Raw genomic sequence first — 20,707 nt, forward strand, 5'->3', positions numbered from 1 at the left:
GGGATGGAGAACACGCCTGGAATACCTGGTGGAATGCTTTCTGGCTCCTTTTCCACCCTTAGTGCACACCATGAGTGCATTTACCCCCACACCTGCTCCAGTCCTGACAGGTTCTGAGGGCGACGACGACGGAACGGGTCTCCCGTCGCATGGGCCTCGCCGCCCGACGAGATTGGCTCATTCCACGCCATTATCGCCAGGGCGTCCGAATTGTTCCAGCTCTGCCCGGAGGAGCAGAAAAAGGAAGGTTTCCTCTATCAGCGCCGGGAGGCCAAGAGGAAGACTGTCATCGCGGTGCCTCTGATCGATGACATCTGGGAGAAGGGCCTGTCGGTTCTCAAGAACCCCTCCACGGCACCAGCCAAATGGGACCGGTACGAGAAGAAGTAGCGGGTCCCCGAAACCGCTCCCTTGTGCCTCAGGGCCCAGCCAACGCCAGACTCGGTCGTCTCGGCGGCGGCGAAGAAGAAAGCGGCGGGGTCAGGAGCCTCGACGTCGAATTCCCCGCCGGACGGCGAGGGAAAGAAGTTGGACGCCATGGGGCGGCGGGTCATTTTGTCGGCGGCGACGACGATCAAAGTGGCCAACGCCCTGGCGATCGTGGCCCGTTACGACAGGGAGCTCTGGTTTAAGCTGGCCCCCATATTGGACTTCCTACCGGATAACAAGAGGTCCGAGGCCCTGGAAATACTTCAGGAAGGCGAGGTGGCGTCGGACCACGCCATAACGGTGGCAACCGATATTGCCGATACCGGGTTCCGCCAGCTGGGCAACGGTGTTTGCCTACGACGACGGGGTTGGCTCCGAGCGACCGACTTCCGTCAGGACGTCCAGACCAGGGTGTTGGACATGCCGTTCGACGGCAGCAACTTGTTCGGGAAGGCGGTGGACGAATCTGTCATGATGCCTACCTCCAAGGAGCCAGGCCCAGCCCAGCAACCCCAGAGGCAGACATCATTTTCCCCAAGGACGTCTCAGCAGGCCCAAGTTGGGGCCTTTTGGACGCAGTCCTGGCGCCTTAGGCGCCAGGCTCATAAAGCAAGACGTGTGTAAGTGTTTTAATGTGCACTTACCTGAAGCAGACCGTGCTGCTACATCCAGGCCCTCTTGAGGACTGAATGGGACTACTTTATCTTTTGGACTACTTTATCACTCGGGTGTGGTCTGAGGAAGAATACATATCTGAGTGGAAGGATACATACCTGGAACTACTTTACAGGCTATTTAAACCACACCCGAAGAGCAGCACATGCTTCGCGGCGTTCTGCATTTAGCAGCTGGACGCTCACCGTGTTTGCTCCTGCATTCGGACTTCTGCCACGCCTGCCAGCATCCTGATCACCTACAAAGGAAGAGAAAGAGAGAATAGGAGAAGGAAAAGACTTTACCTGCAAGAACCGCATTCCGGAGTCAGCTCGCCGACGATCCTGCAAAGGAAGACACTTAATTTAAAAGCACATCGCATCGACCGCCGCAGCGCCGCATTCCACTCACCTTCACAGGGCGCCTCCATGTTCAGCAGCGATCACCCGGATTCGCAGCCACGCTTCCACGCCTAGGGAGAAAAAGACAAGAGCAAAGGTGAGAGAGAGAAGGGAATGAGGAAACCTAAACCTCCATGTTAAGACTTACCTGTTGGGTCATTCCCTTTTCATTTCGGGTCCGCGCCGCATCCAGGCGTTTCCGGACCCCGGCCCCTATGGGGAAAAAGACATTAGCGTCAATGAGCGAATGAAAAGACATTACCCAAAAACGCTCATCAAGACTTACCTGATTTCTACAGGGATTGCACCTCGCATCTCGGGTCGGTGCCTTTTCCCCGGCATTCCGTACCCCGGCCCCTATGGGGAAAAAGACATTGACATTAGCATATTGATGCAAGGACAAAAGGGGAACCTTTCAAGGAACTTACCTGGAAGCCAAGCAAGTTTGGTTCTCATAAAACCAAGAATCCAGTGAAGTAACTGGATACCAACGCGCCCCTGCATCAGAAGCAGGAAGGAGAGCTCGCCCTTCAAGACCCTAAGAAGGATACTTTTGCAAGCCGGACAAGCAGGAGTTGGGAGTCCGGTCCAGTCCATCTTCTGAGCCCCGCGCAACACCTTAGAAGAGGTCACAGCAGCACGATCCTGGCCAGCGCCTCCGTGGGAGTCAGGTGAGCGTAACAGAACGCGAAGCCTACCCACAATTTCCCACCCGGGCGCTATGGAGACTTCTGAGACAGACCAGCTGGCCCAGCTGTTGGGGGAATTAATGGCAGAGGTACACTCAGCTCGCCAAGAGACTAATGCCCTCAAAAGAGAACTCATTCTCTCCAAGGAACAAACTGATGACCTGGCCAAACGATTGCTACAGAGTCAGGCTGGACAAATTCATTTACCTAGTCCCGGGGGAATTTCCACTTCGTTGGGTTCGAGTAACCCTGTTCAGATCAATCTGCCGGGATCCATGCCTTTAGCACCGCCTGAACGTTTTGCGGGGGACCCAAAGAAATATGCCATTTTTATGAACCAATGTCGCTTACATTTTATATGCAGACCAGGAGCCTTCCCTGATGATAGGACCAAAGTGGCCTTCGTGTTATCGTACCTAAGTGGCTGTGCTGCCGATTGGTCTGTTCCCTTGGTGAACCAGAACGATCCAATTCTCCAGGATTTTCAGGGCTTTCAGGCCAGCATGGAAAGGTTGTTCGCTCGACACTCGCAGGGACAGGCCCTTGACAACGAACTGCTATCTCTACGACGAGGTAGTCAAGATCTTTTGTCTTATATAGCCTCCTTTAACAGACTGGTGGTGGAAACCGGATGGCCTGAAAATAAAAGGATCACTTTATTTCACCGGGGTCTGCGCGGAGAGCTAAAAGACATTCTGGCCCAAGTAGTGAATCCACCCCAGGGCTGCGCAGAATATATTGACTTTGTGGTACAACTGGATCACAGACTTCAGAATAGGAAAGCAGATCGGTCCAAGTTTGAAACCCGAGTACCGATCAGAACCCTCGTAAACCCCAGGAATACCGAAGCTTCGGAACCTATGCAAATAGGGGGAGTTAAGGGGCCGTTAACTCAGAAGGAACGCGAGAGAAGGCGACAAAAGCAACTATGCCTCTATTGCAGGGCTTCCGGTCACTTTCTTCGTGATTGTCCGGTAAAACCACCTAGGAAGGTGGTTGGTGCCTCTGACAACAACTTAATGGAACCTGTTTCGGGAAACGACCTGGCTCGACAAGCGTAGAGGCCCGCTTGCCGAGCTTGAAAACAAACTCTCTGAACTCGCATATTGTCTTGCCAATGGTGCTCGTGGATCCAAAAAAGCCCCAACGGTTGCATGCCATCAAAGCATACGTCGACAGCGGAGCTATCGGAAACTACGTGGACCGCGAATTGGCCTCCAGGATGAACCTTCCTCTACATCCAAAAATAAACCAGGATGTCATTACTACGGTTGATGGTACCGAAATAGCCTCTGGGCCGGTAACGCATTCCACCACAGAAGTGACACTTGTGAGTCAGGATGGACATCGGGAAGCAATAGTGTTTGATATAATCAAGGCTCCACAATTTCAAGTAATCCTCGGAATTCCTTGGTTAGAAACACACAATCCTCGAATAGACTGGCGAGCAAAGAGAATAACTTTTCCAGATTGTGGTCCCACTTGTTATCCTAGAAATCCAGCTATTGGTTTAGCCACAGTAACCCCCGCCACTGTTCAACTACCGGCAGAATACCTTGAATACCAGGACGTTTTTCAGAAAGAACAGGCTAACACGCTTCTCCAGCATGGGGTCTGGCATGGATTCACATGCTCATGAATATTCCCCGTCGTCAGGCTGGGAATCCTCGGTAAAGAAAAAACCAGTATCAGTTTCGTTTCTGATCTGTCTTTCGTAGTAATAACCAATCACTGGTCTCTGCGTCATACTGACCACAGCCAATGACTGCCCTCTACCTAAGCACCGCCTCTGGCAGCCATCTTCAGATTTTTACCGCACGTTCATGTGTTGGGATCCTTGTGCTATTGCTCTCGAGCGTTAGTGCTATTTTTCGCGCTTTTTTCACAAAAAACTTCGATTCTTTCGGTCAAAGAGCCTCAAGCTCCACCGATCCTACATCCGATCAACGGGGACCCGTGTCGGATTCATCTGTGCCCCTCAAGGGTGAAGATTTCGTCGAGCTACACTTCGGAGGAATCCAGAAGCTTCTCAGGCCCGGTCTCGGAGATGGCCCAGGAGAAGGGAAGCTCGACGCCCGGAAAGCTGTTCAGGGTCTGCCCTGGATGCCAGCTGCAGAACGGCTTCAAGGAGGACGAACACTCTTTCTGCCTTTACTGCCTTCATGAGGACAAGACGCACGTGGAGAAGGACTGTGCGTTTTGCGGCAACATGTCGGAACGGACCATGAAGGACCGCCATCAACGTCTCGCCAACTGGCTGGAGGGTAAGAGCCCGTCTGGCGAGAAGAAGAAGAAATCCGAGCGGTCTTCTAAGACCTTTGAGGGCGCCCCGGCGACGGGGGCCCAACATAAGGCCAAGCACCGTGAGTCCGCTGGCACCGGGAGCGCCGAACGGTTGGGCTCTACGGGCGCCAGGCAGGGCGCACCCTCCCCGGCACCATCAACCACGAGCCAACGCTCTGGGTCGGGTAAGAGGAAGGCCGAGCACCCGGCAAAGCTCCTGGAGAGGCCCCGGTCGAGCTCTAAGGCAGAGGAGGAGCGTGGCAGTGCCCCCTCCCTCAAGGATAAGGCGGTGAGCGCACCTAAGGTGGTGAAGGCCTTGATCCATCCGACCAAGCCCTCTATCGAAACGGTCGCGGCGGCCCTGGCTCAGCCTGTGGTGGCTGCACCAGTGGTGGCGACCTCAGGGCCCAGAATCTCCCTGCCTCCTCGGAGGGAGTCTTCCTTTGTGCCCATCGATAGGACCCCCGTGAAACCCTCCGTGGGGAAGAAGGGGGGGCAGGGCGTCGTCGGAGATTCGGCCTCAACCTCAGAAGAGGAGCTGATCGAGGTCTTAAGCCACGGCCTAGGCGTGGAAGAAGGCCAGCCCGTCGGAATGGACCCCGACGCAGGTGACGACGACGACAGGATACCGACGGGGCCCCTGCTCGCCCGTCGGATTCCCCTCTGCCAGCGCCGCAAGACAACTCGGCGGCCATTTTGTTGGCCATACAGTCCTTATGCTCCGAGATAAGGACGAGGCTACCGTTACCGACGGAGGAACCTTTCCCGTCGGGGGATCCAGAACCGGGACCTTCTGGTGTTCCCCCTACCAAGAAAAGAAGGATCCATCCACCACCTCCTTTTCAACCGTCGCGCCCCTTCCAGCCCTCCTCCCCGTCCACCCGAGGGGATGATACGGGGACTGACACGGCAGCGACGGGTACGGACGACAAGGCATACGACGAGGATTTTCCGTCGTCGCCTCCCACCAGGGCTTCTCCGCCCGACGAGATCGGATCTTTCCACTCCATGATCTCCAGGGCTTCCGAGCTTTTCCAACTCTGCCCTGAGGAGAAGAAAAAGGAAGGCTTCCTTTATCAGCGGCGCAAGGCCAAGAGGAAGACGGTCCTCTCAGTGCCTCTGTTGGACGACATTTGGGATGAGGGCCTTTCCCTCCTCAAGAACCCTTCCACGACGCCAGCTAGAAGAGACCGGTACGAGAAAAAGTACCGGGTCCCGGACACGGCCCCCCTGTGCCTCCGGGCGCAGCCTACCCCGGACTCCGTCGTCTCCGCGGCAGCCAGGAAGAAAGCGGGGGGGGGTGCGGCCTCCACATCGACTTCCCCGCCGGATGGCGAGGGAAAGAAATTGGATGCTATGGGACGTAGAGTCATCTCGTCGGCAGCGACGACGATTAAAGCGGCCAACGCCTTGGCTATCGTGGCCCGCTATGACAGGGAGCTCTGGTACAAGATAGCTCCCCTGCTGGATTTTCTGCCGGACGACAGGAGGGCGGAGGCCCTTGAGATCCTGCAGGAAGGTGAGGTGGCCTCGGACCACGCCATCACCGTGGCGACGGACATCGCCGACACCGGGTTCCGCCAGCTGGGCAACGGCGTTTGCCTTCGACGTCGTGGATGGCTCAAAGCTACGGATTTCCGGCAGGACGTCCAGACCAGAGTCCTGGACATGCCCTTCGACGGGAACAACCTGTTTGGGAAGACAGTGGACGATTCCCTTCAGGCCATCAAGGCGGATACTGAGACGGCCCGGGCCCTTGGAGTCCTGCAACGACGGACGCCCTTTCGGAGCGGCGGAGGCAAGGGCGCCTCCAAAGGTTCCGGCGGCGGTTTCGCTTCCTACCGTCAAGCGGCCCGCTCGTCGTCGCAAGAGGCCTACAGAGGACGAGGCAAGTCTAGCGGACCCCGCCGTCGTCGCCAAGGAGGTCAAGGCGGCAAGGCCGCGCCCAAGCAGGATTGAACCGGCCGTGGGGTCGGGCCCCCACCGAAGCACCCCGGTGGGAGGCCGGCTGGCGGGCTTCGTCAGCGTGTGGGAGTCCATCTCCACCGACCGTTGGGTGCTGGACGCCCTGGCCCGGGGCCACGCGCTCGAGTTTCAAAGAAGGTGCCCGCGCGTCCCCCCCGTGGCCAGGAAAGAACTTCACGTCCCTCAACTTCTCCTGGAGGTAAAGGCGATGCTCAGAAAGGGCGCCATCGAACTCGTCCCAAAGAGGCTTCGGGGCTCCGGAGTCTACTCGAGATACTTCCTCGTGAAGAAGAAGACGGGAGGATGGCGCCCCATCCTGGACCTGCGACGTCTGAACAAGTTCATCAAGGCGCAGAAGTTCCGGATGGTCACCCTCCAGCACGTCCTGGGTCAGCTGGAGGAAGGAGACTTCCTATCGTCGTTGGATTTGGAGGATGCCTACTTCCACATTCCCATCCTAAAGGGGCACCGCAAATTCCTCAGATTCGTGGTCCAAGGGCGTCATTACCAGTTCAAAGCCCTTCCCTTCGGACTACGGTCGGCACCCAGGGTATTCACCAAGTGCCTCGCACCGGTGGCGGCGCAGCTGCGCCGCGAGGGGATTCACGTCTACCCCTACCTGGACGACTGGCTCATCCGCGCCAAGACGAGGGAGCTTGCCGTGGTCCACATGGCAAGGACCGTCCAACTCCTCACGGACCTGGGATTCTCCGTGAACTACGCCAAATCCCACCTGGTGCCCGCGCAAGTCGCACTGTTTCTGGGAGCCAGGCTCGACACAGTGTCCCTTCTGGCCTCCCCGTCGGAGGAGAGGACCAGGACCATCTTGGGCAAGGTGCAACGGATGTTGGTGGCCGACGCGGCCAAAGTGAGGTCCATCAAGTCCCTCCTCGGGATGATGTCTTCCTGCATCTACCTCATTCCCATGTGCAGGCTCCGGATGCGCCCGTTGCAAGAATTCCTGGATGCGCGCTGGATCCAGACGACGGGCAGCTTCGAGGAAAGGATCAAGCTCGACGAGAGTTTCCGACGAGCGATACGGTGGTGGGGCACCCGCGCGCATTTGACGGCGGGCATGGACTTCCAGACCCCAGCCCACCAGGAGACCGTGACCACGGATGCCTCCCTGGAAGGGTGGGGAGCGCACACCGAAAATCTGCACGCAAGGGGACTCTGGCTCCCGACGGAGAAGTCCCTGCATATCAACGTCCTGGAGCTCCGTGCAGTGTTTTGGGCCCTCAGGTCCTTCCTTCCGTCCCTCAAGGGCAAGGTGGTGAGGATCTTCACCGACAACACCACCACCATGTTTTACATCAGGAAACAGGGCGGAACCAGGTCCCCAGCGCTGTCCAAGGAGGCGCAGGACCTGTGGCATTGGGCCGTTGCCCAAGGGATTTTTCTGGTGCCGTTTCATCTGGCAGGGATAAAAAACACCATCGCCGACTCACTCAGCAGGGAGCTGCGCTCGTGCCACGAGTGGGAACTACGGCAGGATCTGGTGGATCGCCTCTTCCGACGGTGGGGCACACCCCAGATCGACCTGTTCGCGACGGCGACGAACACCAAGTGCCGGAGGTTCGCCAGCAGGTTTCCCCAGACGAGGAGCATGGGCGATGCTTTCTCGTTCCCCTGGGAGGGCCTGTTCCTCTACGCGTTCCCTCCCTTGCCTCTGCTAATCCGGCTCGTCAACCAGCTCAAGAGGTCACGGTGCAGGATGATCCTCGTCGCACCTGCGTGGCCGAGGCAGATATGGTTCCCGGACCTTCTGGACTTGTCAGCGTCCCCGCCGATCAAGCTGCCGGCGGACGCGGATCTACTCTCCAGGGAAGGAGGCGCCATCCTCCACCACGACCCGAAGTCGCTGAACTTGCAGGCCTGGCTCCTGCAGCGCTAGAGTTTGGAGGATACGACATACCGGCCGATTGCAGAGAGGTTCTTGCAAAGGCCAGGGCGTCCTCGACTCTTAAATGCTACGGACACAAATGGAAGAGGTTCTCTGTCTGGTGCCACGCACAGAAGATTAACCCTCTACGGATTACGGCCCCCCAAGTACTGCCGTACCTGCTGACGCTGGCCAAAGCTGGTCTGGCACACGCGTCCATCAAGATTCATCTTGCTGCGATCTCCCGATACACCAGAACCACGGGGCGGACGTCCTTGTGGTCTCATTGTCTGGTGAAAGAGTTCATGAAGGGACTGTTCAGATCGTTCCCGCCGGTGAAGGCTCCGGCCCGGCGTGGGAGCTCAACGTGGTGCTGACCAAGCTCATGGGACCTCCGTTCGAGCCTCTGCACTCAGCCCCGTTGAAGTTTCTATCGTGGAAAACAGCTTTTCTTGTGGCCATCACCTCCGCACGACGAGTGGGAGAGATCCAGGCCCTTTCCTGCAAGGCCCCGTACTTGACTTTCCACGACACGAGGGTAGTGCTCAGGACGCACCCCTCCTTCATGCCCAAGGTACCGTCGGACTTCCATCTCAACGAACCCTTGGTGTTACCTGTGTTCTTCCCGTCGCCTTCGTTGCCGGCTGAGAGGACTTTGCACTCGCTGGATGTAGCTAGAGCGCTGAAGTTCTACGTGGACCGCACGAAGGGTTTTCGGAAGACGTCACAACTCTTTGTGAACTTTGGACCTGTCAATCAGGGGAAGGCTCTCTCGAAGGCTTCCATTTCCAGATGGCTCTCCGGCTGTATCATGTACTGTCATCGGTTGGCAAACCGACCGCTGCCTGGCCGTCCGAGAGCCCATTCCACCAGAGCGATCGCAGCTACCACAGCGTTCCTTTCTGGTGTGCCCCTGCTGGACATATGCAGGGCTGCTACGTGGAGGTCGACGCACACCTTCACAAAGTTCTACTGCGTCGATCGGGATTCCAGGGAGGAGTCTAGGGTCGGCCAAGCAGTGCTGCGCAACCTGTTCGCCTGAGGTGAGCCTGGTGAGGAGGTAAGATGCTTAATGTTGAGTTTGACGTAATGCTTAATGTTGAGCCTTTGCCACCTCCCGTGGTTGTGCATGTGTGTACTGCTATGTATTCTTTATTCATGAGCATGTGAATCCATGCCAGACCCCATGCTGGAGAAGGAACAAGTTACTTACCTGTAACTGTTGTTCTCCGGCATGGGTCTGGCATGGATTCACATGCGAACCCTCCCGCCTACCCCTCTGCGGCTCTTCACTTGGTCATACTGCCACTTCATGTGCTTCCAAATCTGAAGATGGCTGCCAGAGGCGGTGCTTAGGTAGAGGGCAGTCATTGGCTGTGGTCAGTATGACGCAGAGACCAGTGATTGGTTATTACTACGAAAGACAGATCAGAAACGAAACTGATACTGGTTTTTTCTTTACCGAGGATTCCCAGCCTGACGACGGGGAATATTCATGAGCATGTGAATCCATGCCAGACCCATGCTGGAGAACAACAGTTACAGGTAAGTAACTTGTTCCTACCCCCTCATCGTTCTTACGATTGCCAGATCGATCTAGTTCCCAATGCTCAACCGCCGTGTAGTAGGATTTATGCTCTCACTGAACCTGAAAACCAGCATTTGCGTCAGTATTTGGATCAGTACCTTGCCAATGGCTTTATTCGCCCATCAAAGTCCCCGGTCTCTTCCGCTTTGTTCTTCGTGCCTAAAAAAGAAGGAGACCTTAGAACTTGTATTGACTACCGCGCTTTAAATCAGATAACGATAAAGAATCGTTATCCCCTGCCTCTGATCCCTGAACTTCTTGATCAAGTAAAAGATGCTCGTATATACACCAAGTTAGATCTCCGGGGAGCTTATCACCTAGTGCGAATAAAAGAAGGTGACGAGTGGAAGACATCTTTCCGCACCAAATACGGGCTCTTCGAATATCAGGTTATGCCCTTCGGTTTGTGCAACGCGCCTGCAGCTTTTCAATTCTTCATGAACGATGTTCTGCGAGAACTTATCGATGTTTGTGTCATCGTATACATCGACGACATCCTGGTGTACTCATCTTCTGAGTCAGATCATCGAAAACATGTTCGAGCAGTTCTAGAGAAATTGCGCCAGCACAAACTATTTGCCAAGCTGGAAAAGTGTGTCTTTGATACCACTGAGGTTGAATTCCTCGGATTTGTTCTGACTCCTAAAGGAATTCGAATGGATTCACGAAAGGTGGACGCCATCCTCAAATGGCCATCTCCCGGTTCAGTGAAAGGGGTTCAGAGTATGCTTGGCTTTGCCAACTTCTATCGAAGATTCATCCCGGAGTTTTCACGAATAGTCCAACCCATTACTGCTCTTTTACGTAAGAATAAACATTTTGAATGGACTCCAGAGGCCGAACAAGCCTTTCAAGACCTAAAGACCAAATTCACTTCCGCACCTGTGTTGAAGCACCCGCGTCCTGATCTCTCGTATATTGTTGAAACTGACGCATCCAGTTTAGCCATGGGAGCTGTCCTGTCGCAAAGGGATCCGAAAACTAACCAGCTACACCCTGTAGCCTTTTGGTCCAGGAAATTCTCAGCTCCTGAAATTAATTACGCAATTACCGACAAAGAGTTACTGGCCATTAAATCTGCTTTTAAGGCTTGGCGTCATTACCTCCTCGGTGCAAGACACACCATCACTGTAATTACGGATCACAGAAATTTGCAGTATTTAAAGACGGCCAAAGCCCAATCTTCACGACAACTCCGATGGGCTTTATTCTTTGCAGAATTTGATTTTATAATTACCTATCGCCCTGGCTGCAAGAATGGCAAATCGGACGCCTTATCCCGGATTGGCATGGAAGAACCCAATTCGTGTTTAGAACCTGTGCCGATAATACCTGAACAAAGAATCTTAGGTTTGACTTCATTGCAAACCATCGAGGACGTTGAAACTCGAGTCAAACTACTTTTTGACCCTTCAGCCTTACTGGAATGGACTCAAAAGGGTCCCCACTTCACCGTTAAGGATAACTTACCGTATTTCCAAGAGCGGTTATTTCTGCCAAGTAAGGAATTGCAAGAACTAGTTATTGCTCATTATCATGAATCGTTAATGGAAGGACACCCTGGTATCGCTAAAACGGAAGAAAAGATCAAACGCTAATTCTGGTGGCCTTCTTGGAGAAAAGACATAAAGTCTTTTGTGATGTCTTGCGGAGTTTGCGCCCAAAATAAAGGTCAAAGCCGGCCTACTTCAACCCTTGGCGATTCCACCGGCACCTTGGCACACCTTGTCTATGGACTTCATTACGGACCTGCCTCCGTGTGGTGGTTACAACACTATCCTAGTAATCGTGGATCTGTTCTCAAAAATGGCCCACTTTATCCCTCTAAAAGGATTGCCTTCAGCTTCCATCCTGGCCAAGGAATTCCTGGAGAATATAGTTCGAATACATGGTTTCCCTTCCGTACTAGTCTCAGATCGTGGAAGTCAATTCATTTCCCATTTTTGGAGGAAGTGTTGCCAACTAGCACAAATAGATGTGCGATTATCCACCAGCCACCACCCCCAGACCGACGGACAAACCGAGAGGACAAATCAGACTCTCGAGCAATATCTTCGGTGCATGTTGCACCAATCCGAGTACAATTGGAAAGACATTCTTTGGATCGCAGAATATGCATACAACAATTCTATGCATTCCGGAACCGGTCAAACTCCTTTTTATACTTTGTATGGTCACCATCCTCGAACCTCTGACCTAGATCCACCTCTGACCCTGGAAATGCCCGCAGTAAATCATCTGCATTCCACAATAACCCGAGTCTTCAAAGAAGCTACAACTCATTTACAGCAAGCCAAGAAAAAGTACAAAGAAAACGCTGATTTGCACCGAAGTAAAACACCTCCTTACCAAGTAGGAGACCAGGTTTGGCTAGCAACTAGACATTTATCTCTCAAGGGCCCACGGACTTTCAATCCCAGATTCATTGGGCCTTACCCCATCAAAGCCATAATCAACCCAGTGGCCTTTAAACTGGATTTGCCTTCCAACATGCGTATTCATCCCGTTTTTCACGCATCACTTTTGAAACCGGTACAACCAGGAACCCGACTGTCCAAGCCTCCAGATCCTATTCAAATTGATGGGGAATTAGAATTCGAAGTGAAAGACATTTTAGACTCCAAAATGTTAAAGTCAAAACTCTTCTATCTTGTTGACTGGAAGGGTTATGGACCTCATGAGAGATCGTGGGAGCCTAGTAACCATATTCACGCACCTCGATTAATACGAAGGTTCCACCGTAGATTCCCGAACAAGCCAAAACCCCCGGAGGAAACAACCTTGGGAGGGGTCTTGTGGGGGGGTACTGTCATGATGCCTACCTCCAAGGAGCCAGGCCCAGCCCAGCAACCCCAGAGGCAGACATCATTTTCCCCAAGGACGTCTCAGCAGGCCCAAGTTGGGGCCTTTTGGACGCAGTCCTGGTGCCGTTGGGGCCTTTTGGACGCAGTACTGGCGCCTTTGGCGCCAGGCTCATTCTGGACCCCAGTCCTGGCTCATAAAGCAAGACATGTGTGTAAGTGTTTTAATGTGCACTTACCTGAAGCAGACCGTGCTGCTACATCCAGGCCCTCTTGAGGACTGAATGGGACTACTTTATCTTTTGGACTACTTTATCACTCGGGTGTGGTCTGAGGAAGAATACATATCTGAGTGGAAGGATACATACCTGGAACTACTTTACAGGCTATTTAAACCACACCCGAAGAGCAGCACATGCTTTGCGTTGTTCTGCATCTAGCAGCTGGACGCTCACCGTGTTTGCTCCTGCATTCGGACTTCTGCCACGCCTGCCAGCATCCTGATCACCTACAAAGGAAGAGAAAGAGAGAATAGGAGCAGGAAAAGACTTTACCTGCAAGAACCGCATTCCGGAGTCAGCTCGCCGACGATCCTGCAAAGGAAGACACTTAATTTAAAAGCACATTGCATCGACCGCCGCAGCGCCGCATTCCACTCACCTTCACAGGGCGCCTCCATGTTCAGCAGCGATCACCCGGATTCGCAGCCACGCTTCCACGCCTAGGGAGAAAAAGACAAGAGCAAAGGTGAGAGAGAGAAGGGAATGAGGAAACCTAAACCTCCATGTTAAGACTTACCTGTTGGGTCATTCCCTTTTCATTTCGGGTCCGCGCCGCATCCAGGCGTTTCCGGACCCCGGCCCCTATGGGGAAAAAGACATTAGCGTCAATGAGCGAATGAAAAGACATTACCCAAAAACGCTCATCAAGACTTACCTGATTTCTACAGGGATTGCACCTCGCATCTCGGGTCGGTGCCTTTTCCCCGGCATTCCGTACCCCGGCCCCTATGGGGAAAAAGATATTGACATTAGCATATTGATGCAAGGACAAAAGGGGAACCTTTCAAGGAACTTACCTGGAAGCCAAGCAAGTTTGGTTCTCATAAAACCAAGAATCCAGTGAAGTAACTGGATACCAACGCGCCCCTGCATCAGAAGCAGGAAGGAGAGCTCGCCCTTCAAGACCCTAAGAAGGATACTTTTGCAAGCCGGACAAGCAGGAGTTGGGAGTCCGGTCCAGTCCATCTTCTGAGCCCCGCGCAACACCTTAGAAGAGGTCACAGCAGCACGATCCTGGCCAGCGCCTCCGTGGGAGTCAGGTGAGCGTAACAGAATCCCTCCAAGCCATTAAGACGGAAATGGAGACGGCCCGCGCCCTAGGAGCCCTTCAGCAACGACGGCCCTTTCGGAGCTCCGGAGGCAGACAGGGTGCCTCCAAGGGATCCAGCAGTGGCTCGTCGTCCTACCGCCAGGCGGCACGCTCCTCGTCTCAGGCGGCCTACAGGGGTCGCGGCAAGCAGGGAGCGCCTCGCCGCCGTCGGCAAGGTGGCCAGGGCGGCAAGGCCACCACCTCCAAGCAGGACTGAACCGGCCGTGGTCTCGAGCCCCCACCGAAGCACCCCGGTGGGAGGCCGGCTGACGAAGTTCGTCGGCGTGTGGAAGTCCATCTCCACCGACCGTTGGGTGCTGGATACACTGGCAAGAGGAAACTCTATCGAATTCCTGAAGACGTGCCCTCACGTTCCACCTGTGGCCAGGAAGGAAAGTCACGTCCCGCAACTGCTATTGGAAGTACGGGCGATGCTCAGGAAAGGCGCCATCGAGCTTGTCCCGAAGAGACTCCGGGGCTCCGGCGTGTACTCAAGGTACTTCCTCGTCAGGAAGAAGACGGGCGGCTGGCGCCCCATCCTGGACCTTCGTCGTTTGAACAAATACATCAGGTCACAAAAGTTCAGGATGGTCACCCTCCAGCACGTACTGGGACAGCTGGAGGAAGGCGACTTTCTATCATCGTTGAACCTGGAGGATGCATACTTCCACATTCCCATCCTCAAAAGTCACCGAAAGTTCCTCAGGTTTGTCGTCCAGGGATGCCACTACCAATTCAGAGCACTGCCGTTCGGATTGAAGTCGGCCCCCAGGGTCTTTACCAAGTGCCTAGCACCTGTGGCGGCGCGGCTGCGCCTGCAGGGGATCCACGTCTACCCCTACCTGGACGACTGGCTCATCCGCTCAAGGACGAGGGAACTCGCCGTCGAACACACTGCGAGGACCGTCCAGCTACTCACAGACCTGGGATTCGCCATAAATTACCCAAAGTCCCCCCTGGTGCCGTCGCAGGTGGCCCTGTTTCTGGGAGCGAAGCTCGATACAGTGAGGCGCCTGGCGGCACCGTCGGAAGAACGGACGAAGACCATTCTAGGCAAAGTGCAGCGCCTGCTAGCCACGGACGTGGCCAGGGTGAGGTCCATCAAGTCCCTCCTGGGGATGATGTCCTCTTGCATTTACCTGGTGCGCCTCTGCAGACTACGGATGCGCCCTCTTCAAGAATTTCTCGACGCCCGTTGGATGCAGGCGACGGGCACCTTCGAAGACAGGGTCCCCCTCAACGAGGTGTTCCGGCGGGCGATTCAGTGGTGGGGCGTTCGAGCGCACCTCACGGCGGGCAAGGACTTTCAGACGCCGGCGTACCAGGAGACGGTGACGACGGACGCCTCCCTGGAAGGTTGGGGCGCCCACACCGGAGATCTCCACGCAAGAGGCCTCTGGCTCCCGGAGGAGAGGCTCCTGCACATCAACGGCCTGGAACTCCGAGCCGTGTTCTGGGCTCTCAAATCGTTCCTCCCGTCGCTCAAAGGCAAGGTGGTGCGGATCTTCACGGACAACACCACGACAATGTTTTACATACGGAAGCAGGGAGGCACCAGATCCCCAGCCCTATCCAAGGAGGCACAGGATCTGTGGCACTGGGCGGTCGCCCAGGGGATGTTCCTGGTTCCCTTCCACCTGGCAGGAGAAAGAAACACCATCGCCAACTCGCTCAGCAGGGAGCTGCGCGCGTGTCATGAGTGGGAACTGCGCCAGGATCAGGTGGATCAACTCTTCCGACGATGGGGCAAACCCCAAATCGACCTATTCGCAACAGCGACGAACTCGAAGTGCAAGAGGTTCGCCAGCAGGTTTCCCCAGCCGAGAAGCATGGGCGATGCGTTCTCGTTCCCCTGGGACGGCCTATACCTGTATGCGTTCCCTCCGTTGCCGTTGCTGCTTCGACTCATCAACCAGCTCAAGAGGTCCCGGTGCAGGATGATCCTCGTCGCACCGGCGTGGCCGAGGCATATCTGGTTCCCAGACCTTCTGGACTTGTCGACGTCCCCATCCATCAAGCTGTCGGCGGACGCGGATCTTCTCTCCAGAGAAGGAGGCGCCATCTTCCACCACGACCCGGCGTTGCTGAACCTGCAGGCTTGGCTCCTGCAGCGCTAGAGTTTGGAAGGTACGATATACCGGCCGACTGCAGAGAGGTTCTTGCAAAGGCCAGGGCGTCCTCGACTCTCAAATGCTACGGTCACAAGTGGAAGAGGTTCTCTATCTGGTGCCGAGCACAGAAGATCAACCCCCTACGGATTACGGCCCCTCAGGTGCTGCCGTACCTGCTATCGCTGGCAAAGGCTGGGCTAGCCCATGCCTCCATTAAGATTCATCTGGCAGCGATCTCCAGATATACCAGAACCACAGGACGGACGTCCCTGTGGTCCCATCGACTGGTGAAAGAGTTTATGAAAGGACTGTTCTGGTCGTTCCCGCCGGTGAAGGCCCCGGCCCCGGCGTGGGAACTTAACATGGTGCTGACTAGGCTCATGGGGCCCCCATTCGAGCCGATGCACTCCGCACCGATGAAGTTTGTGTCGTGGAAGACTGCATTCCTGGTGGCCATTACCTCCACATGACGAGTGGGAGAGATCCAGGCCCTATCCTGCAAAGCACCGTACTTGACTTTCCATGCCTCGAGGGTGGTGCTTAGGACGCACCCCTCCTTTATGCCCAAGGTGCCGTCAGACTTCCATCTTAACGAGCCCTTGGTGTTACCTGTCTTCTTCCCGTCTCCTTCGTCGCCGGCCGAGAGGACTTTGCACTCGGTGGATGTGGCTAGAGCGCTGAAGTTCTACGTGGACCGCAGAGTTTTCGGAGGACATCACAGCTATTCGTGAAATTTGAACCTGTGAATCAAGGGAAGGCTCTCTCGAAGTCTTCTATTTCCAGATGGCTCTCCGGCTGCATCATGCACTGCCACCGGTTGGCTAACCGACCGCTGCCAGGCCGTCCGAGAGCCCATTCGACCAGAGCGATCGCTGCTACTACGGCGTTCTTATCTGGTGTGCCCCTGCTGGACATCTGCAGGGCTGCTACGTGGAGGTCGACGCACACCTTCACGAAATTCTACTGTGTCGATCGGGATTACAGGGAGGAGTCCAGGGTCGGCCAAGCAGTGCTGCGCAACCTGTTCGCTTAAGGTGAGCCTGGTGAGGAGGTAAGAGATGCTTAATGTTGAGTTTTTTGTATTGCTTAATGTTGAGCCTTTTGCCACCCCCCGTGGTTGTGCATGTGTGTACTGCTATTTATTCTGATATTCATGAGCATGTGAATCCATGCCAGACCCCATGCTGGAGAAGGAACAAGTTACTTACCTGTAACTGTTGTTCTCCAGCATGGGTCTGGCATGGATTCACATGCAAACCCTCCCGCCTACCCCTCTGCGGCTCTTCACTTGGTCATACTGCCACTTCACGTGCTACCAAATCTGAAGATGGCTGCCAGAGGCGGGGCTTAGGTAGAGGGCAGTCATTGGCTGTGGTCAGTATGACGCAGAGATCAGTGATTGGTTACTACTACGAAAGACAGATCAGAAACGAAACTGATACTGATTTTTCTTTACCGAGGATTCCCAGCTTGACGACGGGGAATATTCATGAGCATGTGAATCCATGCCAGACCCATGCTGGAGAACAACAGTTACAGGTAAGTAACTTGTTCCTTTTTAATCCTCGACGAAAAGCAAGTAGTAGTGTCGCGTAGTGGAAGGGGAAGGTCATTCCACGTTCTTGCAGGAGCGACGGAGAAAGCACGGCCACCCTTATGGGCCAGCTTGAAATAAGGTACAACCACCCACCGGGTGGTAAGAGAGCAGAGGGTGCGTAAGGGCTGATAGGGAGCGAATTTACTTTGCAGCTATTCTGCTCCAGATCCATAAAACGCCCAATGTACTATGCACATAGACTTGAACAGAATGCACTGAGCAACAGGGAGCCAGTGAAGTTGTCGTGGTAATGGGGTCATATGGGCTCCAAAAGGAGGGCAGATGATGGAACGGGCTGCAGCGTTTTGAAGCAGCTTCAGACGACCAGTCAGGTAGGCAGGGTGTGCCAGATAAAGTGAGTTGCAGTAGTCCAGGACACTAAGGACCAGGGCTGCCACAAACGGTGCCTGACTGGCAGAGGGGATGGGGATGAAGGGGAGGACTTTTCAAAGAACCCTAAGTTTAAAATGACCTGATTTGCAAACTGCTCCCACTTGCTCGTCCATGGTCAGGGTGGCCGAGAAGCGAACTCCAAGGTTACTAACTGATGGGACGGGTATAGGAATGGTGGCCCTGGCGATGTTGAGGCAGTTGGTTGGTGATAGGTGCGGTTTTACTGCGTTTATGATTTTTGTAGTGAGTGCAGCTGAGGATGAGAATGGCGCTGACTTGCCTGTCCATTGATAGTGTGGCGTCAAGGTATACCCCAAGAGTATTCACTGCAGTGGATGCTGTGATAACCGTATTCTCAATGTTGAAGGATTTATACTTGTCATTCAGTTTTTTTAGGGACTCTTTGGGGTCTATCAGTAGGATTTTGTTTATTTTACCGTTTAGGCAGAGGCTGTTGGCTGCCATCCAGGCCTGGATGCGTGCGTAAGTCTTTTGGAGTGTGCCATGGTCTTGTTCATAGTTCCCAGTAAGGGGCAGAAGAATTTGTGTGTCGTTGGCATAGTTGGTAAAAGCTATGCCGAATTCTTCTAGGTCGCTGAACAGTGGGAGGGTGAAGAGATTGTATAGTGTGGGGGAGGTGCAGGATCCTTGTGGGACTCCACACTCAATGGATGATGGGGTGGCTGAGGCCTGATCCGAGAAGTCCCTCATCGCTCGGCCTTCTACGAAGGAGGTTATCCAGGCGGTGGCTTCGTGGGAGAAGTGGGCGGTGACCTTGAGGTGTTTGCACGGGATCTTGTGGTCAACCAGATCAAAGGCTGCCGAGGGATCCAAGTGTAAAAGGCGTGAGGATTTGCCTTTGTCCATGGCTTCAAGTAATTGATTCTGTGCCATGACGAGGGCGAAAGCCGGATTGTCTTTTCCCTAGGATGTTCTGGGTTTCTAGGTAAGACTGAATCTGTAAGTATGCAGCCTTATCCAGGATTTTCAACAGGAAGGGCACTGTAGTAATTGGACGGTAGTTGGTGGGGGAGTCTGGGTCAAGGGTGGGTTTCTTTAGAAGTGGGCGCACCCATGCTTCCTTAAGGGTGGGTGGGACGGTACTGTTGGTGAAGGATGCGTTTATAAAGGTGGTGATGAATGGGGTTAAGGCTGTGGCACAGTCTTTGACAAGGTTGACTGGGCATGTGTCCCCTTTACATAGCGACGGTTTGATGCGCTTCATGATTAGCAGGACTTCTGGGATGGTTACTTCCCTAAATGAAAATGGTGTGGGTTTGTTGGTACCCTGTTGGTGGTCCGTAGCTGGTGGGGCAGGGGAGGGCTTATGGGTGGGTAGAATACCTGTTCTTGTGTCCACCCAGTCCTTCCTCCATAGCTTGATTTTAATAGCCTCAGGGGTTACTCAACAAATCTGATTCAGAAATCCCCAGTCCCTTCAACATTCATCATATCATTGTGGCGTTTCTTCTGTGGATAGGTGTGTGGGCTAACCGTACCTTCATATTTAGCCACACCCGCTCGCTGTGAGAACATTTTGCTCCACTTCACCAGTTCTTAAATAGAAGCCAGGTCGCATTGCTGCACCCTAGTAATAATAGATTTCCTTTCATTAACAATTCTGGAAACGTGTGATATTATGTCCTGGAGTTGGCTGTCTCTCCACCCATTGACTGTTCGCACTGTTGCACGTTAACCTGACAGCTATCTTTCTTCTTGGCTATCATTATGAATGATTGTTTTTTTTTAATAATAATGGTATGCATTGCTGTTCTGGGCAGTTTAAGCCATAGATTAAACAATGTTTTGGCAAGTTGGGATAGTAGGTAGGAGACTTGCATGTGTGCCCTATTAAGTCGGTGCTTTATCTGTATGTCTTGAAGTGCTAGTCATTTTGTTGTTTGTACTGAGTCTGACGTTAGGATGGTGCTCTCTTTATGGGGTGAAAGAACGTGAAAAATTGTTGTTTACAGCTTGTCAGGGTTCTAAAATACCCCCCAAAAGCCTTACTGCCACATTTCCAAGGGCCCTTTCAGCAAGTAAATGATTTCACATTCTAGCAGCTCTTGAATATGGTCCTCTGCTTTTTTCATCTTCTACAGGAACTACTTGGAGCATGTGGCTGAGTCCATTTCACCATGGACCAGTATGGAAGAGACAAAGTACCAGGAAGAGAAAATGGCCAAGGAGCTGCTGGAGGCCTTAAAGCAAGTGAAAGTTGTAGAGGTGGAATCACAGACCATACTGCCTACCCCAGTTGGCAAGAAGGGCAAATCCCCTTCACCAAAGAAATCCAAAAGTAAGTGTGGCCTTTCCATAACTATTTCACTACTTTGGCAACATATCTGAAAAAAGACAGAGGTGCCATGTCACAGGTCCACGGTCAAGGTCCCTCTCATAATGGAATCTGTTGGCCTCCTTTGAGTTTCAGGAATCATACTTTGGGATTTCAGTCTCCCTCTTTAACTGACTTATAACTATTTTTATTTTTGGGAACGCACAATAGTTCTAGTGCATTTCAGTGAACCTTTTCCCGCTCCGTG

The 20,707-nt window shown here is 53.8% G+C and overlaps 1 protein-coding gene across 3 annotated transcripts in view; it reads left to right on the forward strand.

Moving 5' to 3' along the window:
• The window catches only part of SPAG17 (sperm associated antigen 17), a 1,712,709-nt gene that overhangs the window by 904,013 nt on the left and 787,989 nt on the right, over positions 1-20,707 (forward strand). For all 3 annotated transcript variants that reach the window (XM_069635754.1, XM_069635756.1, XM_069635755.1), the window contains exon 19: positions 20,267-20,463. In XM_069635754.1, the coding sequence (XP_069491855.1) occupies positions 20,267-20,463 (197 nt within the window). The remainder of the gene's footprint in view (positions 1-20,266; positions 20,464-20,707) is intronic.

Source organism: Ambystoma mexicanum, chromosome 7p, assembly GCF_040938575.1.
Source record: "Ambystoma mexicanum isolate Mex_15411 chromosome 7p, UKY_AmexF1_1, whole genome shotgun sequence".
NCBI lineage: Eukaryota > Metazoa > Chordata > Amphibia > Caudata > Ambystomatidae > Ambystoma > Ambystoma mexicanum.